The following is a 17,487-nucleotide window of genomic DNA, read 5'->3' as shown; positions in this document are numbered from 1 at the left end:
GGGATACAATCCCCAGCATGTATTCCCTACATATAATTTGCCTTGTGTGTGTGAATCAGTATAAACATTAATCCAAAACTCTGGCAGATAGAAGCATTGCCTGTGTAACATGTTGATTTGTCAGGTCTGTGTAACTTGATAGAGGTGTCCATTTCTGCTGGTGTTCAGTCTGGCTGATTGTGATGTGAAAAAATAGTTATTTTGGCTTTTTTCAGTGTTAAATCTGCAGTGTATACTGGTAAAATCATTTACTCTCACTTTTATATAAATTTAGCATTTTAAGAATTTGGGAGATTAAGGACAAGTTGTTATTAACTTTATGACTTTCTGTTCTGCTGAAGCTAATATGAAATCTAAAGGGCATGGGGGTTTCTTTCAGATGTGACATTAAAATAAGTACCACACAGCACTTAATTGCCAATGATTTTGGATTTTCAGCTCCAAATATGTTTTTTCATAAGGTGTAGATGAGAGAGCTCTAGTATTAAAGTTCAGAAAAGTTTATAAAAAAAAAATGCCAGGACCAGATTAAGGGAAATAGTAGGTTCAGTGTAGGTTCTGTACGTTCAATTTTTGATATTTTTTTTTGCACATAGTTTAACAGTACCCACTTTATGAAAATAATTTGGAACAACCCACAGCTCACAGCATTATGCCGAATTCTGCCAGGAAGTTAGTGACTGGTCTTTCATCTCTGGAGACCTCACGACAAATCTTGATTTAGGTGAGAAAAAGGAAAGAAAAGAAAAAGCAATTGGTTGTTCTCACCTCATTTCCTATTTGCCCGCATAATTAAAACACCAAATAATTTGGCATAATCAACAGTCTCTGGTCACAAGAGGCCCAAGTTTAGCTAGGATGTGATCGCTAGGATGTGTCTACTACTCCTGATCAAAGCACTTTGCCAGTACTGTGTGTTGGTAGCTCGCTCATCCTTGTTCCATGCTATTCCTGGTTCTAGACAGCACTCTTAGTCTCTCCCTGGCAGAAATACAGTCCTAACTCAGGCAAAACTCTCAGATAAATGGGATTTTTTAAGTGTTAGAAATGCAGGTTTGAGCCCTGAGAGAATTTGCCCAATTTACTCCTAAGTGTATCTCAAAATTGAGAGGGGGGCCATTGCAAATTGTACAAAGTGGATGGTGGTTTTGCTTGTTAAATGCAGTGCTTTACCACTTGCACACAGCAACAGTGTTTCTGACAGAACTATTCTGGCACACCCACATGCTGTGCACCTTACGAGCATTTTGTAACACTGTATTCTGGGACTCTTAAAGCACCTACCCCCGAGTACCAAGCACTGCTACTGGGAGCAGAAACTATTGTAAGTTCCCAAATGCTGTATGCTGCACTGTAGAATGGAGTTAAGAGAACCAGCTGAACTGCTGAGACTACACTGCTTGTAACTCCCCATCCACACTGGGGAGAAAGTCATTGTATCCCATATCAGGTCAGTCAGTCCTCAGCTAAAGACCATGTTCAGGTGTTGCAACCAATCTGAATCGCTAATGCTTGTAAAATTCCTGGCAGGGCTGCTGTGTATGAACACAACACCATGTACAGACATTGTATGCTTACGGTGCTCCAGAAAATGTTAGCCTAAGACCTGATCCAAAGCCCACTGAAATCAGTGGGAGTCTTTCCGTTGTGTTCAGTGGTCTTTGGATAAGGCCTCTTAGGAAACATGGGGTGTTTTTTTTCAATAGCGTGAGTAGCATTAAAGTAGTGCAAGCTTTAATGTGCCAGTTTTCAACTGCTTTTATACTTGAGACATAAATTCACTAGAAATCAATTTATTGTACCTAGTAGACTAGTTATTTTTAAATGTGAAGTGGAATCCTAGTTTAAATACTAAAAAAATCCTGAACCTAAACCAATGTTTTCAGCTACAATACATTTTCTTTAAACCACTGTAAATGATACAATTTTAATATTACACTATACAGTGGGAATAGTTATTTGAAAAACCTAAGTAAAATGATTGAAAACAGTAGGAAATGAGCACAAATGAAAAAAATAAAAGAAATTGTTGCAAGCATGAAGCAGAAGTGATTCAGCCAAATCGGGATGAAGGGATCAAGAACAAAACGCCTGTCTTGGATTGCCTTCTCTTGTTGAGAATACCCTTTGAACTTGCTGAAATTGATAATCCCACCCAATCCTCAGCATTTACAGATGTTTCCTTGTTACGGTCCCACAGCCATGTGGACTCAACATTTAGTATCAGTCTAATATTTGTTTACATTGTCTGATTTGTATAAATTACATTGTGGAATTTTTTTCAAATGTGCAGACACAGAAATGCACACAGACTTCTGCTAGCTTGCTGACTTTATTTTAGAGCACATTTTTTAGTCATTTTGTCAGCCTTACAACTTTATTTGAAAGAATTGTTTTTCCAATGATTTCTTCCACTGCTCTTTTTCTTTTAGAAATGTTATTTATTATAAATGTTTCCTTCAGAAAAAACAAACACACAAAAAAACCCCCAACCAAAAACCAACCAAAAAAAAAAAAACAAAAAAGAGAGAGAAAACAGTTGAATTCTTGGTGTTACTCTTAAATAATCCATAGGAAGTTTCAAAATTGTCACTTTCTGGATCAGTTTCCTTTTTTCTGGTGTGAGTGCACACACACACTGGTTTGTTATTGTATGATTGATCATGAATGTTGGGTTACACATACCGATTTGTGGTTATAGGGTTACTTGTGACTGTTTGTCATGGCAGACTATTTTTTGTTGCAGGGCTGCTCATAGATTCTAAGCTTTGCATACTTGGTTTGTTGTTGTAGTCAAGTGCATGAGCACCTACAAACTGACCGTTCTTGTGTCACTGGTTTGTTGCATTGTAAATGGATATGGTTTTATAATTTAATGGGAAAATGGACATGGAAATAATTGTGTAGGTTGAGGAGGAAAGGGCTGAGGGAAGGCTATAAAGAGTTAAAAGCATGTTTGGTTGTCAGTATTTGGATGTATGAGCAGATGAAGTTGGAAGGAGGGAGGATTTGTCTTAGAGTTGGTGGCCCATATGTAATGGGTGGGAGGCAGTTTGCAATTATGTATTTACAGTATTTGAGCTGTGAGTCTGTGGTCTAGTATTATGTTATTGTGTGATTGGGTGTGAATGAGTTGTTGATGGCTATGTAGAGTGCTGGCATTGATTCAGAATTTCATGATTTTGAATCTTTTCTTCGTTTTTATAACTGCAATTTTCTAATCAGGCTTTTCTTAAATAAATGATTTTTAAATATAACCTTAATTCTGACTTAATTAACTTTTTTCTGGGAATATTATTAGTGTTTTTAATTCATGTGTCAAAAGCAAGTAGCAGCATCCCTGCTATTTAAATCTACTTATTCTCAATAATATACATCAGATAGGTTAACTGTGCTAATTAGTTAAACTTGTTCTTCTGCATGCTGGAATTGTAGCAGAGTTTTGTCTTCGAGTGCATGCATATATCCATTACACTGTAAGTGCGTGAGCATCTTGTGCACTAGTGCCAGAGAGTTTTCCCTAGCAGTGCCCTTACGGGTGTCTCCCCTACAACTGAGCTCCTTGTGTCTGCTCCTCCTTCAGTTCCTTCTTACTGTCTGTGGTCTGAACGTTGGTGTTTCCTGGGAACAAAACTGGTTAATGCTTCCCAGTGGTACTCAAATCGTTAGTCATTTCTTTGTTCCCTTTTTATTTCTTTATTTTCTTGTTTTGATTTGAAAAACGTTACTCTCCACTTGATCTTTCCAGTCCAGCAGGTCTCCAGACTGCATCTGTTAAGCAGAGAGCCTATGCCAAAATCCCGAGATTTTAAACTTTGCATGGGCTGTAGAAAACATGTGCCTGTTAGTGACCCTCACTGCCACTGTCTCAAGTGATTGGGAGAGGTTACAGGTGCTCCATTTGTCATGACTTCATGAACAGAATGAAAAAACTGAGGGAGGAGCTTCTGACGTATTTTGATGGAGACTGTCCTTAAACTGTCATCAGAGCCCCTTGATCATCTAAGGGAAGCTCTTTGAAGACTCCCTCTTGGCATGCTTCCTCAGCCATTTCGGCAGAAAGGGGCCGTAGGAGATCCCCGGCCCCAGCACCATCTTCTCCAAGGCCCAAGATATCAGAATAATCTTGGTCTCTGAAACATAAGCAGAAGTTGGTATCCAGTTCTTCAAAATCTCGGGTCCAAGACACTTCTACAGAGGGGTGTTGCAGTACTGATGGTACAGTGCACCTGTTGGCTTCCCACTCATCAGTAACGGCTCAGTGTGAGAGACCTGAGCCATTGATTCCAGTGCCCTCGCAGGACCATTCTCCATGGCTTCAAGAAAGATTTGGCCAGAGATTGGGAAGTTTGGGCCAGACGTGCTTGGGGGCCAGTACCGTAGCAGCCCCCTTGGTGGCCCTATCTATTGGATGCCTTGGAGGATACCACCAGCATCCAGGTTACTTCACCAATGCCTCATGCAAACAGATCCCCCAAGAGGGAACCCTCTCTTATCAGTCCAGTGAGAGTCAATATTGATCAGCCTTTAGGTATTTGACTTACCTCAGCCCACTCTACAGCAGCAACCACTCCTAGTCCAGCAAGACCAGCCTTGAGAGCTATCTGCTTTACCTCCGCTTCAGCCCTTGATGAGAGCCCGATACCACCTCTTCCTCACTTGATGAGACTCTGATACCAGAGACATCCTCCCCCTTACTGGATGTCTTTAAAATGCATCAGGAGCACCTCAGCAGAATGCCAGGCTGGGGGCATTCAAGTAGAGCTAGTGGAGGAGAATAGCCACAAGCTCACAGACATCTTAATCCCATAGTCGCAGGAAAGATAGCCTATAATCGAGGCAGTTATACAACCAGCCAAAACAATCTGGCAAACCCCTGCCTCTATCCCACCTATGGCCCAACAAATGAAATGGAAATACCAGGTTCTATTCCAGGGGTTTGAGCATCCCACCTCGGCTCATTGGGTGTGGTCTGTGTGAAAGAAAAAAGCCTGGACAAAGATGTCAGAAAAATTGACGTTTTTGTAGGAAACTTTATTTCAATGGCAAGATACAACTCCATATTGCCAATCACCATGACCTGCTATCAAGATACGACTTTGCTCATTGGAAAGCAGTATCCCTGTTTCCAAGCAAGCTGTCCCTTGTTGCTGAGGCACACGTTGTGTCTCATTCAGCTCTTCAGGCTTCTCTGGACCCAGCAGATTCTGTGGCCAGGGCCATGGTGAAAGCTGTTCCTCCTGATTGTAGGCCTCTGGGATTCCTGTGGAGGTATAACAGGCTACCAAGGACCTCCCTTTTGAAGGATGTGCCTTGCTTTCAGCCAGAATGGATGAATCTTCCCCTAGCTTTAAGGAGGTTCTGAAGTCCTTGAGCCTCTACACCACAGTGATGAAGAGGACAAAATATTATCCTCAGTACCAGCCTAGAGAACAATACTAACTCTTCCATAAGGCTTACCATTTGACTAGGAAGCAAAGGTCACAGAGGAGAAGGCCAGTACCTCCTTGGTCTCAAGGCATCCCGAGGCCTCAAAGCAGCTGATTTCTTCTTATGGAAAGAATAGCTCGCTACCCAATTTGGATCTCACTGCCCATTCCCCACCTTTCTGGGACAGGTTATCCCATTTCCCACATGCAGGGCAATCCATCACCCTGCACAAATGGGTACTAAGCACAGTGGAGGGGGAGGGGGTGGAGAGGAGTAAGCGGCAGGCAGGAAGGCCTCAGGGGAAGAGGTGGAGCAGGAGCAGGAAGAGGTGGAGTGGGGCCCCAGAGTGGAGCATGGTCTGGGCCTCTCCTTGAGGAAGCCAAGCAGGGGCGAAGCCCCAGTCCAGGCACTAGCAGCTCTTCCCACTTCTAGGGAGCTTCCGGCGCTCGCACCCAGCTTCCCCAAATGTAAAAGTCACACGCTGCCTATGACTGGTCCCTCAACAGGGATATCTTAGTTTGGATATTCTGCATAGGAGATTATCCATAAATACATGTGTCTGCCACTTGGCAGAACAGGAAGCATTCCCGGTCCTGTACCGGAGCATCACAGCTCCTGATCTTTATCAAACACTTTCCTGTTTCCATGAAACAAGGACCTCCTCTGTGCATACCCACCAGTTCCCCTGATTCCCAGGGTTATTATCAAGCTCAAGCAAGATCATGGCAGAATGATCCTTATAGCTCCCACCTGACTGAGACAAATGTGGTATTCAGATGTCCACAAACTGTCTGCTGAAAAATGCTGTTACCAATAACCAAGAGACCTCCAAATACAGAACCAGGGTTGGGTGCTGCACCCAAATACAAGTGTTGCACCTCATGGTATGATTCATTAGTGACTGAATGCAAAAGAGGCACGCTGCTTGGTGGCAGTCCAGAATTTTCTCCTTAATAGCAGAAAACCTTCAACAAAGGCTACTTACCCTAGTGGAGACATTTTGCCATCTGGATGGGCTCTCTCAGTGTCTTCCCAACTCAGTCTAATTGAGAATTCTGGACTATGGTTTTACATCTGGTGGCACCCTTGCATAGAGGGGAGAAAAGTTTTCACTCACCCAATCATGGCCAGGTTCCTGAAAGGTTTAGATTGACTATGCATCCACTAGATACAGTTTTGTTCAAGGACAAGGTTCAGCTTAGACCATATCCTAAATTTCTCTTGGTCTCTGATTTCTGCCTGAATCAGTCCATCTGCCTCCCAGTTTTCTTCTTGAAGCCAAATATGTACAAGGGAGAGTGAAGACTCCACATATTCGTTGAGCATGGGCTTGATACCTAGATAGGACAGAGCCTTTTCGGGTTTCTTTCCAGCTCTTTGTTTCTTACGCAGAACATGAGAGGTCATCCAGTCACAACTTGGGGACTCTCAAAATGGATCACCAGCTGCATTACAGTGTGTTATGCTGCCAAAGGAATAATGCCTTTTGGCAAGTTTATGGCACACTCAGCCAGAGCACATTCGACCTTGGAAGCATTTGTGGCAAACATCCCAATTATGAACATTTGTAGAGCAGTGTCATGGCCTTCGATTCATGCATTCACCAGACATTGCACATTGTCTGCTGCAACTAGGGAAGATGCCAATGTTGGCAGGGTAGTCCTACAGTCCCTCTTCTGATGTGACTCTAAGACCCACTGCCTGGAGTCACCTACAGAGTAATAGATACATGCTAGCACTCAAAGAAAAAAATGGTTACTTACCTTCTTGCTATTGCTGTTCTTCAAAATGTGTTGCATGTGTCCATTACACACCCGTTCTCCTTCCCGAACATCACAGAGGCTATCATTGGTTCCCAGTGTGAAGAAACTGAAGGAAGAGCAGGGCAACACCACCTTTTATTTCCCTCACTTTGAGACACAAGGAGCTTGGTGGTGTGTGGAGGACCCCCCCTTACAAGTATTGCAAGGGAAAACTCTCTGGTACCAGTGCACAAGAGGCGCACACAACTACAGTGTAATGGACATATGTAACACAGCTCAAGAAACAACAGTTATGAGAAGGTAAGTAACCATTTTTTCCTCAAAGCTTGCTTCAAGCTGAACTTCACATCCTGCAACCTGGCAGGTTTGGCTTTAGATTTTAACAAATCATTGTCAGGCTGATCCTGCAGGTTTATCAGAGCACTTCAAGTTAAGCATATGCCTGGCAGAGTCTGTAGAGAATTCAGAGTTCCCAGATGTGCACAAAATCCTAAAATGAACAATTTGAGAATTAATCATCCAGCCTACCAAAAAAAAAAACAAAAAAAAACAAAAAACACACCCTCCAGAGCACGAATCTCATTGAGAATAAATGAACAAATCACATCTGCAGTTTCTAGACCAGACCATTTTAAGCTATGTTGGTCCCGTCCCTCATTGTCTCCCCTGCCAAAAAGAAGAAGTCACAAATTCCTTGTCCAGTAAACATCAAAATTCATCTTCCCTCAACAAACAACAACCCACTCTCCTTAGGCCTGAGAAATTTGGTCAATCAATTTGGTTTTGGCAAAGTTGGGTGTGGTTCAAAATTGCACTTAAAAGAGAAAGTGAGTCACACTCTAAACTCAGAAAGGATTATGGTATAGCTCAACTCTTCATCGTAGATCATTTTAAAGAAACCATTTTAATGCAAGAAGTTACTGTGACTCTCAAGATATTTAATACTAAACCACTGTAGCTCAGTCATTGAAACAGCCTAGTAACAGGGAGCTGTATTTTATGACACCGAACATGTTCTGTTGGGAGTATCATTTAGAAAAAGAAATCCTGCTCAAGAAGAAAATAACTCTGCCCTGATCTCTCTTTCTCACACCCCCGCCCCCACCCCTCTCCCTCCCTTCCTGTAGCCTCACTCACTTGCATTTAAAGAATAACATTGTAACTGTTGGGAATGGCAGGGCTAAGTCCACCTTTTCAAATAAAGAGCAGAGTAGAAGCACTAAAAGCTCCTTTATCCCTCAGTTCTGCACTTTGAGATATTTTTGGACTTCTTAAGGCTAAAATATCTAAAACTCTAAAATATCAATCCATTAAAAGCCCTAGAAAATGTCCACGGTGTTAACTTGTGGGAAATTAGTACATGGAAAAATGCTGTATTTATATGGTGGAACTAGTTCTGCTATATTTTAGCAGTGCTAAGAGGCACAACATCTTGAAAGGCAACGTTGAGGCTCTTATATGTAAAAAAAAAAAAAAATACCAAGATGATGGTAAAGGCTAAGGAGTGGTTTTATATTTAAGTAACATGGAAAGAAATTATAGTTAGGTAGAAAACCTAAATATAAGCAGAACATTTAATATCTGAGTCATGTTTTCAATTAGAACACTTTAGGGTTTTAGAAACTAGTCAAGGGAAATGTAGGAGTTTATTATTTAGAAGGAATTTTATATACCGTAATATTCAGGAGAACTATCAACATTTCAGTTTTCTAAATATAGCTTTTCACTATCCAGATGTCTTTTCAATTATTTTGATTCAGCCAGGGGTGAAAGTAACTTAAAAGTCATACTGGTACAGGAGCCAGGCTCCGGGCCCCTATAAGGGGTGGGGTTGGGGGGGGTCAGCCTCCCCCAGCCAGCTCTTCAGCACTGCCTGGCCTGCGCTGCCTGGGGCTCCGGCAGCGATTTAAAGGGCCTAGGGCACCTGCCCGGCAGCAGCAGCAGGGAACCCCAGGCCCTTATAAATCGCCAGGCCCCACCCCACTGGCCCTTGGGGGGCAAAAGGGGCTTTAACGTCAGCTATGCACAGGCCCGTACCGGTGGCCATTTCTTACCAGTATGCCACACCGGCCCACTTTCACCTCTGGATTCAGCTCAGCAGTATGGTTTTCAAACTTAAGTATTCCTAATTGTAATAGTATGTTTTTTTTAAAAAATCCTAACATCTTCGTGAGCTATCTTAAAAAAATCATCTTATAAAAGAATTACCTCAAGTCAAAGTCTCTTGTTATTACTCCTAAAATCCTAAAGTCCACTGCATGCATCTGATGAAGTGAGCTGTAGCTCATGAAAGCTTATGCTCAAATAAATTTATTAGTTTCTAAGGTGCCACAAGTACTCCTTTTCTTTTTGCGGATACAGACTAACACGGCTGCTACTCTGAATCCTAAAACAGTAACATTCAAGCTGTGTAGAATGAGTATATAATGGCAGTAGGCTCCACTACTGGATATTTTGAGACCCAGTTCAAAAAGCTTTGGACCATTGTAGACCTGTAAATTGTAGACCTGTCTCATTTTACTGTCCATTGCCATGAGGCGCTGAGCTCTCTCAAGTGTAGTTGAAGGTGCTCAGAACCTCACAGGTTTGGGCCCTGAGTTAGTTTCTTGGGAAAAGTGGGAGCCATTTTTGGAAGACCAATTAACAATATCTTTCAGGGCAGAGACTGCATGTTCCACCCTCAGTTATTGAAGGAAATTGCCAAAAAAGGGTTGGGGTGTGGAGCAAATAGGGAGGCTGTACAGGCCTAAGAACAAGGGGGTAAGAATGACATTATTGCAGAAGTTTGAGATCATGGTAGTCAAAACCTGTCAATAACAACTTTATATGTGTGTACCATCCAGATAAAAATGTGTGGGTGGGTGTATATACACGTGTGTGCACATGCACACTCTCTCTAGTAACATAAATACCCATCCTTTGAGGATATGGCGTGCTCGGGGAAAGGGGGTGGAGCAGGGGTGGGAAGAGGTGGGGCGGGGGGTGGAGGTGGGGCCTCGGGGGAAGGAGTGGAGTGGAAGCAGAGCTTGGGTTGAGCACCACTTGGCACTTCGGAAAGAACAGCAAGAGGAGCAGCCGGATGATCCACCCTCTTTCAACCTCTGACTCCACCACCTCAGCCAAGCTTCACAATCATCATTGCTGAGTACAGTATTAAATTATTTGTTTAAAATTGTTTAAAACTTATACCTGTATTACATTGTTTGTTTTAAATTGTTTAAAATTTATACTGTATATGCATATAATGTCTTCTGTCTGATGAAAAAAATTTCCCCCTCCACCCCATTTACATTAATTGTTATGGGAAATTTGATTCGCTTAACATCGTTTCTCTTAAAGTCGCATTTTTCAAGAACATAACTAAAACATTAAGTGAGAAGTTACTGTGTATCTCATGAATATATTTTAGGCTTTAGAAGAAATGTAGGTTGTGACTCTAGTGTGTTCAAAATCTTTCAGTGTGAATTGAAAGAGCATGGCATATGAACTGAATACTGTAAATAGAACATAGTCTCCCACCCCCAGAGGCAGAGACAACAAGTTTAACGTTTAAACAAGAGATTTTTTTTTCCAGCCACAGAATTAATTTCCACTGGAATTGTTGCTAGTGTGATCTTTCAGTGTGCTTTTTGCATCAAGAGTGAGTCTGTGTTGACAGTGCTATTTCTTACATTGTTAATCCATTTAGGGGCCAGACTCACATCTTTTCCAATTCCCCAGGGGAACCATCTGGAATCACCGAGTCAGGTTTCTTGAAGACAGAGCCCTCAAGCACTGGACATCTTTCACCATTTGGAATGCTGGCAAACAGGGCAGGAAGCTCTATAGAAGCTTATCACCAGCTAATCAGAAAAAGGTGAGATGTCAAGAAAATCAAGTGTGGGTAAAAGCTGTAAAAAGCGCAGTTTCTTCTCTCCTTCCTACTAGCTCCTTGATAGTTAAGGGTGTTGTAGCACAGTGGTTCACAAACGGGTTCGCGAACACCTGGGGGTTCGCCGAACGTTACAGGAGGTTCTCCAGACAAATTTCACTCATGGCAGCCAGAGGACTCCGGGCACTGGAGGCAGCAGGTGGGACCCAGTTGCAGGGCAGACAGCCCGAGCCCCAGGGAGAGCGGAGCAGGGCAGTTGGGGCTGGCAGCCCGAGCCCCGCCCCCATCAGCGGGGGAGCTGGCCACCTGAACCCCAGCGCTCTGCGTGGGGCTGGCAGCCCGAGCCCCAGGGAGAGCGGCACCAGGCAGTTGGGGCTGGCAGCCCAAGCCCCAGCAGTCAGCGGGACCTGCAGCCCGAGCTCAGTTGAGCTCAGTTGACCGGAGCGGTCAACGGGATCCAGCAGCAGGAGCCTCACGGAATGGGAGGAAATTTAAACTTAAATCCCTGGAAATATTCATTTTTAGGAGGGGGTTCACAAGATTTCACAATGTAATGAAAGGGATTCGCGGGCTTTTAAAGTTTGGGAAGCACTGTTGTCGCATAATGTGTCCCCCTAGCATTTTTAAAAAATGTACTTAGTTTCCCAGTCTGTGTGTCAGCTGTGCTGCTATCTTTTTTTAAATCATGGTATTCATCTCTCTTCCAACTGATGTACTGTTATATTGTGTTTGCCTGTTGGTGACTGCATGTAATAAATGATCAGACCGTATGTCACAGCTCATGGCCTTGTTGCTGTATAAGCTTCACACCACCTAGCAGTTCCAGGTGAACTAAAGGAAAAAAGTCTTTCTGGGTGGGACAGTACTAAAATATCATGGCTTGAAATGTTTCATATGTGCATAACATTCATCTCTGTCCTGAGGTGAATCCTGGACAAGGGCCTCATGACGTGCTAAATAATCTGGTTTGTGTTATGTGGAATAGACACCTTATATCCCCCAGTAGAAATCATGATTGTTAAACATAGAGGAGAAAATGTTGTATATGAATATAGGATTTAATTTATAATGCATTTCTTTCCGAACACGGTAGTTACTTAGAATTGGCAATGAAAGAATTTTGCTCAGGAGAGATTTGTATGGGAATTAAAATACCTTGCTCTCATATCATTTTCTTCTTGTCTTATATGTTTTTGAGATAAAGGCTCCAGGGTTAATGTCATATGTCTGTTTCCTATAAATGATCTTGAAACATCCATTTTAATGAAAAATATGGAAAGAAGACAAGAGAATGAAAACATGAGAACCTGATTAATCCAGTGGTCCTCAGACCACACACATCCAGTAAGAAAGTAAAACAAATGAGTACACCCACAGTTGAATTCATTGGGTGGAAATGGGAGACAGTCACATAAGGAGTCTGTGATAGCAGGTATTGAACCCCGATCTCTTGAATGTGCTTCCAGTGCCATCCTTCTTTATCTGTGAATGAGGCAGTGGGTAAAGTAACTTGCAAGTAATGAGAAGTTTAATGCTGGGCACGTAAGAAAAATTACTTCAGTAAAAAGGACAGAACAATTTGCTTCAAAGTGTTGAGTCATCTTGGCTCCTCGATGCAGTGTGCATGAGTCTGTGAGGTTTCTATAAAAAGGCACTCTGTATATCGTCAGTGTTTTGCAAAGTGCTGTGTGAATTCCCCTAACTCTCTCAAGTTCACCACACTTTCCAGCTGATGGCCCTGTATGAATTAGGAAATAATTTCATAGGTAAGAGATGGGAGGGTGTTTGGTGACACTACACAAAAGCAAGAAATTCTGAAATGAAAACCAGAAAACAGTCTGTGGTGTCTGTGTTGCAACCCATCTCCTTAGCTTTGTTAAATATGTATATATAACCAATTTAATATGCAGCTGGATTTAAGATAGAATGATTCTCTAATTCTGTGATGCAAGTGACACCTACTTCTATAGAAGTTAATATCCTGTGCTGTAGGAAACAGTGATAACTTGAGGATGCCATCACAAAATAGATGAAAAGGGCAAGAAAATGTTCATGGTATTGTTTGAGCTGTTTTGCTGCTGAGAAGCTAAGACTTATCCCTTGTGCAGTATGGAGCAGCCCTGCTTCAGCAATACTCTAGCACTGTTGATGTGCTTCTAATTAACCGGGATCCTGATGTTCTTTCCATCTGACCTTTGTATCATGTTTGCTTTGGCAGTGCTTCAGACCATGATATTATTTTGCTTCTGTCAAGGTTGTAATTAAGCATATTTCAGTATGCTGTCCCTGGATACTGAAACATGGCTTTAGCCATTAACCCATTTGTTACTAAATGCTATACCTGCTACATCTAGGAAACACACTTGCCTGTTGCAGGTGTACATGCCAAATGCACACTACTGTCTGATTCATTTCAGTGGTGTTCTGCAGAAAAATTCTGGTAAAATATAGGCATGTCATGGCAGTTTTAAGAGGGAGCATCAACTAGCAATTAAAACAAAGTATCTGTAGCTATCTCAGTTGGTTTCAGTTGCCGTTGTAGATTCTCGGGCTTGATTTTTAAACATGCTTAGGTGTCTCAGACTGGGTACTCAAAATCAGTGGATGCTTTTCAAACTTTGGGTCAAAGTGACTTGCTCAGGATCACACAGCAAGTCAATGGCAAAGCTTTGGAACAAAGCCAAAGTCTCCTGACTCCGAATACCAAGCAATATTCATGAGTTCATGCTGCCTGCCTTTAAAAAGACAAGTTACTATAGTTTGCTATATCTGACTCAAAGCAGATCAAATTCTGTCTAAATCAACAGAGAAAAGTACCCAAAGTATCTGATCTTTACTTTTCCTCAAAAATCTGTCAAAGACTTTAAACAACAAAATTCCACAAGCTCAGAGGTTGTAAATAATTCTTGCTTCACCTTTTACAGCCTAAAATCATAAAATGATCTTTTCAGGGTGATATAGGGAAATTATCTTTACAGGGTAATCCGAAAGATTTAGTATGGTTTAGATTATAGACATGAAAGTGGTATTCCATGTTCTTGAATCTCCAAATAGTCAGGTACTGAATCATAATACTAAGTGAAGGTCCAAATGAAAATGTGTCACCTATTTAAAATAGCCTACTTTAGTATAGAACATTAACAACAAAATCTGTTGTACTAGACCAGTGCAACACCATTTTCTTCAATGAAGTTGTGTTCGCATAAATAGGTGTAGAATCTGGTACATCACCTGTATGCTAATGACTTTTAGACATATATGCTTAGGGCCTAAGTCACTTAGATGCTTTTGAAAATTGTACCCGTATTCAACTTTATTACTGCTGTATCCTATTACTATTAAAGTATTATCGCCTCATTAAAAATTAGACTCTGTAGTGTATAATTCAATTTTGAAAATGGGACTTAGACTTCTTAGTCATGTAGGCACTTGTGAATATTTTATTTATAGATTAGATTCTGGTTGGAGCAATGCAAAAATCTGAATATGTCTGACTTTTCATTATGGGGATTAATCAGTTTGGGCTGTCCAGTGGAAAGCATAATGTGGCCACTCCTGAGCTTTTGAAGCAGTGGATGTGTCTGGTATACTTAGGAGTGGGATATCCTATATTTATTAGATGTATATGAAGCATATGAAAAGTATACTAATTGTGTACTTAATAGCACTACTGCTTCAGAAACGGAACTTGGCATTTTCTGGAAGCATCAGTCTTCCTTTGTTCAGAGATACTTGCAAAATGTTATCCAATTGTGTTTTGAAAATAGTCTGAAATGGCATTGTGGTAATGTCCTAAAGAAAAAGGACACCTAGCTAATATCCTCCTCTCCTCCCTAAGAATGTGATGGTGATTAAAAGAAATAATATTTTGTCTCCAAAGAGTCCAGGCATGAATTCAGAGCTCAGTGTTTATGCTAGCCTGATAGTAACCTAGCAGGAACAACACTTGTTTAACTAGTATTTTTTTAATGAATTGATTGCCAGTATCTCAGTATTCTTAAGGAAATGCTGCTTCCTGACTTTACCCTTCTTGATTCAAACAGTTGACAGTGGGGTAGTGTTAGCATTTCTGCATGAGTGAAACTGAACAGACCTTTTTTTGTTTAAAACACATCCGTTTTGTCTGTAATGTGCAGTTGAAGATGGAAACCAAATGTTTCTGGGATGCTATGTATGCCTAGAGGGATTTTTTGGTGCTGTCTTGTCTATTCTATTGTTGTTTGTCAAACCTCAGCTAAAAGGAATACTTTTGCACTGTTTCTGTACTATTCCGCTAAAGCCACAGCTGGAAATAGTGTTCCAAAGAGAACAGCACATAAGCAGCTAACTGAAAAACAGTGAGAGAAGCAATGAATAAGCTCTTGCTCTAGTTACGCTAATTAAGCTACTAGGGGAGAGCATCTTCAGAAGTGCGCCCATAATACCATGGCTAACCCAACCCCATAAAGCCTCTGTATGACAACCCTTTTCATCAATAGCATATCAGGAAAGTATCTTGTGAACCCCCTCTTTGTAGCATGTTATCTATCCACTTAATGTTTTAAATCAAATGTTTGAGTCTGATACTGACCTTTTTTATCTGCAAGGTGCTGTGGTTTATCAGTAACAGGGTCATCTGTCTGTGCTGCGACTACAGTCCTGTACCTGTACTACAGGCTCAGAAAACTTCTAACTTTTGCAGTGGTTTCAAAATATTTAAAATATATGAAGGGCCTCAGAGAGTGAAAAGGGGAGAACTGAGACTCTAGAGATATAAGTAGAGGAAAGCAAACTTACACCCCTGCTTTTAGTGAAGAAACAAATCGCGCTGTTACGAACCTGTTTTACAGGAGAGCTTAAAGAGAGATGGCAACAAGGAAATAAGAATGGGGAAGAAGTACAAGTTTCAGTAAAACCCAGGTGTGGAGAGCCTGGAAATGGAGACTCCCTGCCTCCAACATCCACGTTATTAACTTAACAGAAATATGACTTATGAATTAAAGATAGCAAGGAAATCTCTTTGAAAACTATTATGATGCTCAGTATCTGAAGCACTTACAGTACAGATTCTGCAGCACGGTGACTGCAGTTTACGCCTAGTCTGCAATTGAAAATATTACTGTCATAGATTCATAGATATTTAGGTCAGAAGGGACCACTATGATCATCTAGTCTGACCCCCTGCACAACGCAGGCCACAGAACCCCACCCACCACTCCTACAAAAAAAACCCTCACACCTATATCTGTGCTATTGAAGTCCTCAAATCGTAGTTTAAAGACTTCAAGGAGCAGAGAATCCTCCAGCAAGTGACCTGTGCCCCATGCTACAGAGGAAGGCGAAAAACCTCCAGGGCCTTCCAATCTGCCCTGGAGGAAAATTCCTTCCTGACCCCAAATATGGCAATCAGCTAAACCCTGAGCATATGGGCAAGATTCATCAGCCAGATACTACAGAAAATTCTTTCCTGGGTAACTCAGATCTTACCCCATCTAATAACCCATCACAGGCCATTGGGCCTATTTACCATGAATATTTAATTACCAAAACCATGTTATCCCATCATACCATCTCCTCCATAAACTTATCGAGTTTAATCTTAAAGCTAGATAGATCTTTTCCCCCCACTGCTTCCCTTGGAAGGCTATTCCAAAACTGTCATAACTCTTCTTTTGGGATCTGATTCTTTTACTGAACTAGTTATACTTGTACAAGCCCCTTGTTATCTATAATTGTAGAAAGATACCTCGTGTAGCTTATTTTCTGTCCCTTATGGGAATAAGCACTTTTATGCCTATATAACTGCGCTCACACTAGGGGAGTTTTACCACTTTAACTGTACTATACTGGTACAACTTTTATGTTGGACAGACCCTTCCTGTATAGGGTAACATGCCTGTGTAGCCCAGTGATTAAGACCAGACCACAAGAGTGTAATTTTAGAGAAGGTATTACATCTGTTTCAAAGCATTTTAATGATTTTGGCCATCGCATGTCAGGCTTGGGTTTTCAAGCTATTGAATCAGTTAAAACAAACTAGAGGAGATGACAGACAGAGGCACAACAAGCAGTCTCAATATTTTTAATAGGAATTGGCTGCTAAAGAAGTGACCAAAGGCCGTCCTCCATTTCTGGAGAATAGAAACTTACCAGTGGGTCCCAAGCTGTTTTCTGTGAATGGAGCTATTTGTTGCATGTAATAAGGGATTGTGTTTATGCTTAGAGGTGTTTATGTTGTATGTTGGCTGCAACATAGGCACTGGATTCTGGCAGTCAAGTGGTTTTGCAGCCTTCTGATGAGGGATATTGTTATATTTATATGTGTTGAGGGGAAGTAATGCTGTCTCTAACTGAGCAGTGTCTCAGATCTGATAAATGAAGCACATGCTTGGAATTAAAAGGCACACCGCCTTCCTGTGGTTCAGCAGTAACGATGAACAGGTG

General features: G+C 41.5%; 1 protein-coding gene across 2 annotated transcripts in view; it reads left to right on the top strand.

Annotated features, from left to right (window-relative positions):
• The window catches only part of QTGAL (queuosine-tRNA galactosyltransferase), a 287,216-nt gene that overhangs the window by 248,729 nt on the left and 21,000 nt on the right, over window positions 1–17,487 (top strand). For both annotated transcript variants that reach the window (XM_077833125.1, XM_077833124.1), the window contains exon 9: window positions 10,914–11,049. In XM_077833125.1, the coding sequence (XP_077689251.1) occupies window positions 10,914–11,049 (136 nt within the window). The remainder of the gene's footprint in view (window positions 1–10,913; window positions 11,050–17,487) is intronic.

The sequence above is a fragment of the Eretmochelys imbricata genome, chromosome 14 (assembly GCF_965152235.1).
Source record: "Eretmochelys imbricata isolate rEreImb1 chromosome 14, rEreImb1.hap1, whole genome shotgun sequence".
NCBI classification, from domain to species: Eukaryota; Metazoa; Chordata; order Testudines; family Cheloniidae; genus Eretmochelys; species Eretmochelys imbricata.
This window is presented reverse-complemented; position numbering and strand designations above follow the sequence as displayed.